This window comes from Tuber melanosporum (assembly GCF_000151645.1).
Source record: "Tuber melanosporum whole genome shotgun sequence assembly, scaffold_20, strain Mel28".
Taxonomy (NCBI): Eukaryota; Fungi; Ascomycota; class Pezizomycetes; order Pezizales; family Tuberaceae; genus Tuber; species Tuber melanosporum.
Window position 1 is genome coordinate 77,274 of NW_003298864.1, and position 8,818 is coordinate 86,091.

An 8,818-nucleotide genomic window follows, 5' to 3' on the forward strand; every position below is an offset into this window, starting at 1 on the left:
TGGGTTGCAAAAGCAAAATATAAATAAAGAATAAAAAATGACTAAATAGATGGACTCTGGCTACAAAAAATTGCTGAGGAATCGAATTGGAATGAGTTGAATTGAATTTTTGAAGAAAGAGAAAAGTGGAAAGAAAGGTTTTTGTTGTTGCAGAGGAAGAGGAAATGAGGAAATGATAAAAACCAACCCACCCATCCCAGCCGATACGATAGAGAAGAGAGAGAGAAAGCAAAAGATGGTAAGAACAGGAAGGTGAAAGAAAGGATAAGACAAACCCATACCGAGACAGAATAGGAGAAGGAAACCTTTTTTTTTGGCGATTCGAGGAAACAAAGGTAAAAAGGAGTTAAAGTTAACATATGGATAACAGCCGACCAGCAAACAGGAGACAGACAGGTAGAAAGGTAGGTAGCGAGGGGGTCCTTTTTTCGGGAGAGAGTGTGTGAGTGAACTGAAGCTGATCGAGCAAAATGGACAGGTGGATAGATAGACAGGGTGTGGGTTAAGTGTATAAAGGAGCCTCTTGATTTCTTCCCATAACGACAGCCAACCATCATCTCCTAGGCTGCCATGATACGAGGCAAGAGTAGTGAGTGAGTGATGGGAGATCAAACCCTCTTTCTCTTCCCCTTAGCCTTATTCTTATTCAATCCCGCCAGACCACCTCCCGCAGCCTTCTTCGCCGCAGCCGCTGCAGCCTGCCGACCTCTCCGCGTCCCAGCCTCGTCCTCCGATATACACTCGCCGGCGGGGATACCGGCATCCTTGCACCGCTGGCACGGGCGCTGTCGGTCACAACCCTTCTTACTCTTCCTGCACCTCTGGCACCGGGGCTTGACAATCGGCTCTTCAACCCCCAGCTTGTTATTATTGTCGTTGTGGAAGTACTGCGTGTGCAGCTTGTTCTCATCCACGGGTGTTGCCGTCTGCTGACCGAGCAGGACCATTGGTGTGTGGACGTTTGCCACTGGGTTGGTGCTAGTCATGATGTTTGAGCGCGCTTTGCTGCTTGCTACGGATGCCACGGATGGCTTCCGACTGGCCGGTGGTGAGGCTGGAGAGATAGGCCAGTGGTGTTCCGACCGTGGCTTCGGCTTCGACTTTGGCTTGCTTGATAGCGTTGGCTGCTGTCGTTTGACCGCTTTCACCGTGCCCTTGGGATATTGTGGGAGCGGCGCCGGCAGTGGCAATGGCTTGGTTTTTACCACAGCACCTAACGCGGTTGAGGGTATGGCAGACGGGGCCGAGGATGTTTTCCTCCCGCGTAATGTCTTCAGCGGAATGTCATCCAAATCCTCTTCATCGTAGTCTCCATCGTCATCCTCCTCTTCTTCCTTGCCGACATAGGTCTCGTCAGCCTCATCATCGAAATGATCTTCGCAATCTTCATCATCAGTCACAGCACGATGGGCCTCGTGAAAATATGGCTCATGTTTAACCCGCTGCTGTGCTTGTATCTCTTTTGGCTGTTGGTATTGTGGAGGTGGTGGTGGTGGTGGATTTTGCTGCTGCTGCTGTTGTTGCGGTGGCAGAGAGGGTGGTGGGGGCGGTGGAGCAGATTCCTGCTGCGGTGGAGCCCGTGTTTCCATAGGGGGCAAACACTCATCTTCGCTTGGTACGGTGGAATCAAAACTGGGCAATATCTCATCCAAACTTTTGTACTTTTTGTGATTCCTCGGGTAGATGATGGGACTGCCTGGCCCCTCGTCAGGACCCCCAGGAGGCATATCGGGCAATTCAGCCGTATCACTTCTTCCATCATCGCCAAATTCACCACACTCTGATGAAAAGCTATCTTCCTCACGTGCGGTCTCATCAAGGGTAGATATAGTCGCCGAACCACTCGGTAGTTCCCCTAAGCGCATCAGTTGTAGCGCAACGTCTTCATCTGAAATGCAAGATGCGACGGTAGGAGCGGGTGTAGGAATGGTGGACCCATTGGTCCGAGCCTGCCCAAAAGCGCCTGCAGGTTGGCCACCATTTGAAACACTGAACCCATATGTGGATGGCGGTGTGGGGTGTGGATAGCTGATATTTCGATTACCATAAGGAGTGGTCACTTGGGGTGCAGGGTGCGAAGGACTGGCTGATGACGATGTGGAACCGTCTTGTCTAGGAAGGGCCGGAGGCGGGAACAGTGGCAGTTCCTGGAAAAAAGGAATCCTAAGGTTAACACAGATCAAACGCAAATGGAGACCAAGAGGATCATTTACATCAGACGAGAATTTTGGTCGTTTCCTCCTTGAACCCTCAACAATATTGTCCAAACTGATATCTGCACTTGCCACCGGTTCAATCCTGCTTCGCGATTCCGATTCCTCATCTTCCTCTGGCAAGAACTGTTGGGGGGGCTGTTGTAGATAATATCCTTGTGGGAAGCGCTCATCATAATGCTCCTCTTCCCCTCGGTGAGATGCTTGGCGCTTCATTCCCCTGGGGCGCCCACCCGCACTGGCGCTTCTCCTCCCTCGTGCAGCGCTAGGGGATACGCTCCTTCCACCAGAGAAGGAGCCTCGTGGCCCAGGTCCAGTATAAGACATGATCTGTGGGTGTCGGAGATTATACTGTGGATATGAGGCAGGATTCTCTTCGACCCTTATATCGACCGTCATATCATCGCTAAAGTTCTCATGCCTCAGGATCATATATCTCCCCTCCGGGTCTTGAAATGACAAGCCACATTCGTCTTGTAGTTTTATGCCAAACATATTCTTGACAGTGGTTGTAATGGAATCCGTAGTATCATGTGGATAGATGTGAAGAGTCTTCGGCTCCGAGTTGCAGAACCTGAAGTGAACATTCTTGCACTCAGTGCTCGGCGAAAGCGACTGTGGCGTCATTATTGAGCCGTTATTGTGATAAGGCGTTGATGTCGCCGAGTATTCGTATGTACGGTTATTCATATTTGTTGGAGCAGCCTCTGACAAAAGAGCATTGACATTCATTGCGTTCCGTTGAATCCGAGAGGCTCACAGCGGCAAGGTGAGAGGCCGAAATGGACTCGTAGGGCCGCCCAGATAGTAGCGAACCTGAAAGTGTTGGGTAGATAGGAGAATCAATGAAGCGATGTCTATAGATGGTCCGGGTGCAAACAGTCAGTATATAAATGAACGAATGAGCGGACAGAACTATTTGTGGTGCATAAAAGAAAAACATTTTAAATGTGGGGACGGGGGGGGGGGGAATAGCCACAAGTGGAGAAAAAGCGATCCACAACTTGCTGATTTTCAACACCGTTTGAACCGCCAAATGTGCCAGCGACTGACGAACACATCGGCGAAAGCACTGAATAGACGATGATGCCAAACGAGAGATGGGACAAGATGGGACAAGTGATGATAAGGGCAAAGCAGATTCGGGGTGCGGTATACAGACCTTTTTTTTTTCGATCCCAGCCACAGAGATGCGCTCGGCGCTCGAAGTGCAGAGGTCAGAGCTGTTAAAATGATGGTTTGGTCCGGAGCGCAGAGCTGGAGCGAATGTATCCCAGAGCCAGAAGCGTAATGAATCCGATGTTTGGCCAGGCAGTGGGGTTAGGGAGTGATGGGATGGGGGGGCTGGAAGAGCGGGGTGATGGTAGCGCTCAAGTAGTGAGAAATGAAAGATGGAAGCCAAGGGTAGTAGGAGGGTTATAAGAAGTAGTGTGATGTCGTTAGTGACGATAGGACAGTCCAGACAGCAGGCGAAAGAACGGGGCAAGCTTTCAGCAGTCCGCTGCGCACAGGAGAAAAGCAAAGGCGAGAAGAGGAAGGAGATGGATTCTAGTGAAATTTTGAAGAGAAGAGCGGAATAGATGAATCGTTGTCGGATTGCACCGGTGGGGAAGCGATTGAAAGGGTGAGAGAGGAGAGAGAGGGTTGGGGTGAGGGCAAGAGAGTGTGTGGGTGGGTGGGCGGGTGTGTGTATGTGGGTGGTGTGTGTGTAGTGGGTGCGAGAGGATGAGTTGCTGGACAGAAATCCGGAGGGGGGACGACAACGGCAACGACAACGAGCAGACAAATAAATTTATAGGTTCGAAAGAACGAAGCGAATGCAATAGAGTCGACTGGCGGAGAGAACAGGAACGTACAGTACAAACAGTAAGGGTAGAGTACCGGTACGGCAGTGTATGTAGTGAAGAGTAGAGTGTTTTGGGGAGGGGGGGAGTTCAGACGGCAAAGGACTATAATAGCTAAACTAGAACAATCCGCGACGAAGGCAAGCTGGCCAAGAAACGAAAGGTGAATACAGGAAGGCGACTATATCTTCAAAATCAAGGTATGAAATGGCACACAGTGATCAGGAACGAAGTTTGAGAAGGGGCGACCACGAAATAAGCGGGTATTAGAGGAGTGGGAGTTGAATCAACACGGACGGACAACTGGGAGGAGGAAGGAGAGCTACAAGTACGGTAGATAGGCGACGGTAGGAGCGTGTAAGGAAGGGTCTGGTTTTCGAGGTAAGATAGTATGAGTAGAGCGTGTAAGTACGAAGTGTACGAATGGAATAATGCTATGTATGTAGCATGCAGCTTGTCAAGCAAGTAGCAACAGAAGAAGCAGTACCACCAGGAACCGAGCAGAAGCAGAGAAGAGCGTCCTGTGTCAGTTGAAGCTGCGGTGGTGAATGGTGGTGGTGGTCCTCCTGGTGCGAGAAGGGGTGGAGATAATGGTCGTAGTGGTTGGCTTGAGGAGGAAGCGCACACCATCCATCGCCCGGTATGTCTGGATCTGGGTCTGCTCTGTGTCTGTGATAGATATCACGGCAAGTATTCTACTGTACGAGTATGATATCTCCCCGCAAACGTGGAAAAGTGGCCATGATATCCCATCTCCAACGGCGACAGTGGACCGGGCTTGTCGCAGTTTCCACAATATCCATATGGCTATGTACAGTACTGTCCTATGCAAGCTAAAGAGCCCAGTTTCCCTTCTCCCCTCACATATACATTCTCACTCTCCTCACGGTTCCTCGTCACGGCACCGGTATCTCTATGGATAGGATGGTCCCTCTTCGTCCTCGCCAACCCTTTCCCTTGAAGCAAGGAAAGTCAAGGGTGTGTGTGTGTGTGCGAGGGTCGAAGGATTTACATCCAACAACGCAGACATTTCGCCCATCGGCGCTGGGAACTACTGTACTAGTACGAGTACTTTCCCAATGATTCCCCCCAAGACCTTTCGGCGCTCCGACTCCCATAGGGGAGGGAGGGAACGTGCGAACCGTTCAAAGCTAGAAAGAAAGGAGCTACAGCGCAGGAAGGAAGTGTACGAGTATTCCACCGAACATTACCGGTACCGGTATGGTACAGTACAAGTAATGCCGCCACTGCTCGACCCATACAACACCACACGATCCAAAGTAAGACCCCCCCCCAAATGCTCACCCTGTATCTCTCTCGTTCGCTTGACCTGGAACTCTTCCCTCTTCCCTCTCCTCCATACAATCCCAGTAAAACGCCCCCAGTGCGCGAGTGCGCGAACCACCTCCACAAAAAGCTTGCACTCCTCGCATGGGGGAAAAGAAAAGAAAAGCACGAGAGGAGGGAAAAATTTATTGAAAATTGTAAATTTAGAATGGAGTCTCGCGATCAAGATATTTTTATGCATTTCCATACTTTATTTTCAAGGCGCGAATTTACGAGCGCACAGTATACGAGCACCATAGTATCATACCGGTACTGTACTGTACTTGTATGATACGATACCGCTACTGTTACAAACGCACAGCACCCCACGGCCGCCTTAGGTCCATGTACCTCAACTGTATGCACAATCCTCCGCTCCCAAAGTGACCTCTACACCCGGATTGTGGATCGCCAACCTTCATTACCTTTAACCATTGGCGCACCGCGAAACAGCAGTCTCGCTACGAATCTTTAGCCGCAAAGGGGAGTGCCACACTCTCTCTTGCGCTCGCGATCCGCCCAAAAAAGTCAATCTGCCCCCTTCCTTTTCTCTTTTTTCTTGAATGGAGGAGCACGGTAAATGGAATGGGTTGGTGAAGAAGGAGAGGGAAAGAGAAGGAAAGAGGGAAAGGAAAGGGTTGAGAGAGAGGAAACAGGAAACAGGAAACAGGAAACAGGAAACAGGAAACAACGCCTCTGTGGACACTGGCCACCAGGACCGGTATTCTTCTATTGACAGACTTGATAAGGAGCGCGCATAACATAATATCACAGCAGAAAAGGAAAAAAAAAAAAATTCTAATATCACTTTTCTCTTTGCATTTTTTATTGATCGCTTATGTAGATCGAGCGATTCGTCAATCCCCAAACTCATCAGCAAGATGCCGATAACGCATCCGTCGGAATGAAATGCCAATTAGACTATCATCAGCGCAAACTTCAACCCACGCTGAAGAGAGGGGGTGAATGCTAGCTCCTGTAAAGAGATAGGCAAGAGATAACTCCTAACTTGGAATGAAAGGATGGTCATATTCTTAATCGTGTTCGATAGACAAACCGCGACGAGTATTCCTTCACGAAGCGCCTGATTAGAGGTGAAAGGGAAGGAAGAAGAAGAAAAGAAGAAAAGATCGAGGGCCAAGGAAAAAACTGGGCGCTGGAACGTTCCTATCTTCCTCCCACGTGACTTCGTGTATAGTGGTTCCTCAAAACGCGTCGCAAATTGGTTGGGGAAAATGACCGGGAGACGCGACGGCTGGGCGAACTTACCTGGATAAGGGATGGTGTGCCAACGGCTGGCCTTGGCGACACTTCACTCCCGACATGGGTAGTCCGGGAGGGAAACAAATTAGATGTATGTAAATTACCGAAATACATGCAGTAATGATTAAACAAAGATCGTGTGGATATTGGAACTGCAGGGAACAGCAAATAGTATTTATTTTACAAGTAGCACTTGTATGCTCTGGCTACTGTGCTGTGCTAGTACAGTAATTAACGCCGCTCCCCGTTGACTTTAGGTGCTCCGGGCGTAGGATCTTCGTCAAGTGCCATAAATAGCGGTCGAAAGGAACTGCTCTGGAAAAGAAGGGAGAGGATACCGTACTCCACTCCCTCGCGCGAAATGTTCAGTGTCTGAATTTGGATCGCCTCTCTCTCTCGCTCCTTCTCCCTTCGCCCAAGAAAGCCTGGCGGCTGTGCCTACGGGAACCGCCGAAATTAGGAGAAGGCGGAGTGAGCGAGTTGTGCCGGATGGCGGAAACGAATCTCTCGCTGGCCGCTGGATTGATGGGCTTTGTTTCGAGGAGAGAGCCGTGATGCGTTGAAACAGTAATGTATTCACTGCTCCCTACAGCACTACCGGTGCACCGCCCTCTCTCTCTAACTAAACCTTCCCACCCATAATCACCCTTTTAATCGTTTCTCAGATAAATATCACCATGCTCCCCTCATCTAACCCGATTATAGAACTCGCACCATAACTCTTGGGAATCGCGAAAACCGACAACCAACGATGTATTGCATAAAACATCCAGCGCCGGCACCCCGCACCACGAACGTGGAATCCAGTTACAAGTACTCGTACTCCTACAGTTACACCCGGTGCCGTATGCCAAAAAAAAAAAGATTTCCTCGGGAATGGCGCCACCAAAGCGAGGATAGGACAAGAGAGAAAAGGGCCCCCCCGCAAACAGAAATACACAGTCCAGGTTTCGCGACAGGTTCGCGACAGGACACCATAAGACAAGGTCTCGACTCATCTGCTCCGAGGGCTGAACCGAATTGGATTACATACTCATACTCGAGTACTCGTACACACTCACAGGAAATGTATGAAATGCATGGTTTGAGCACAACCTCCCGTATTACACGGGTTCGCACGCACGGACTCCAAAGCAGTCTTACCTGTACAGTGAATGACCATTCCTAATTTGGGGGGCTATTGTTCGTTGCGGCAGGTATCTTACTTTTCTTTCCCGTTTGGAAGTGGGAAATACATTGAATTGAAAACCGCAAAGGTGAGAGAAAATGTGCGAGCACTCGCACAAGTCAGTGCTGGCAGCGGCGAAGGGGATGCAAGGTAGAATACCAGGTGGGTTTAACTTGGTTTTCTCAAGACGCAGGCCCTACCGCATTGTGCTTCAATCATACACTTAGCACCGGCAGCGCAGTTGCCGAACGCCAGGCCACCAAAGGAAAGGGCGAAGAAACAAATAAATAATAACACCGGTATGGTGGAAAACTGAGTGCGTGAGAAGCGTCCGATAACTATGTGATCTCTGTTCCAAGCTTTTTTTTGTCACCACAGCGCCGGGGAGACCATGAAGGGAATGTGCAATGTGCGTTTTCGATTGGGTAACGGCTTCTGGTTGGAAATTGTTCGTGATGGGGTGTGTACGATACAGAGCGGTGTTGGTGATTCCTGCCCTTTGGTTCTTTGATGTATCATAGCCATAATTGGTTCGCGAATTTATCGAGTGATGCGACATGAAGACCCAAATCCTGCGTAAGTGCGCGCGCCGCTCCATTGTGGGTTGGGGTGGGGTTTGTCACCCGTTTGCTTGTTGCCATTGGCCTCAAAGTGGGAATGGTTGCTGCCAAGCCATTGGTTGCCTTCCCTGAAACGGCTTGTTTCGTTGCCTCGACAACCAAGCATTACGCGAAGAGACCTCGACCGACTCAAGACGCCAAAACATCAACTTCCTTCTCCACTTCCTCCACCACTCTGCTTCCCTCTTTCCTTCATTCACAACAATCCTCCTTCTCCTCTTTTCCTTTTCATTTTGACCTCTCTCTCTCTCTCTCTTTCAAATACATTTAAGCGGACAGTGGATTCCTCCGACTTCAAGTGATTTCTTCCTTTGCTACTTTTTGCCCACCAACCGTCGCTACTTTCCGCTAAACTCTCAAAGGTAGTTTATCAACTTGATATAT

The 8,818-nt window shown here is 49.7% G+C and overlaps 1 protein-coding gene; it reads right to left on the bottom strand.

Moving 5' to 3' along the window:
* GSTUM_00005719001 (uncharacterized protein) lies at positions 1-3,851 on the bottom strand. XM_002837799.2 has 3 exons: positions 2,214-3,851; positions 1,620-2,147; positions 1-1,193 (listed from the first exon to the last, which is right to left on the bottom strand). The coding sequence occupies exons 1-3, from the start codon at positions 2,943-2,945 to the stop codon at positions 609-611; spliced, it is 1,845 nt and encodes a 614-aa protein (XP_002837845.1). The 5' UTR covers positions 2,946-3,851; the 3' UTR covers positions 1-608.
* Between the last annotated feature and the right edge of the window lie 4,967 nt (positions 3,852-8,818).

What these genes read in the sequence shown, in the direction of transcription:
- GSTUM_00005719001 (XM_002837799.2), bottom strand. Translation starts at nt 2,945, where the DNA reads ATGAATGTCAATGCTCTTTTGTCAGAGGCTGCTCCAACAAATATGAAT. An exon ending in GACCAAAATTCTCGTCTGAT is followed by an intron (nt 2,148 to 2,213) that starts GTAAATGATCCT and finishes CCTTTTTTCCAG; the next exon opens with GAACTGCCACTGTTCCCGCC. An exon ending in TGCCCAGTTTTGATTCCACC is followed by an intron (nt 1,194 to 1,619) that starts GTACCAAGCGAA and finishes GTAAAAACCAAG; the next exon opens with CCATTGCCACTGCCGGCGCC.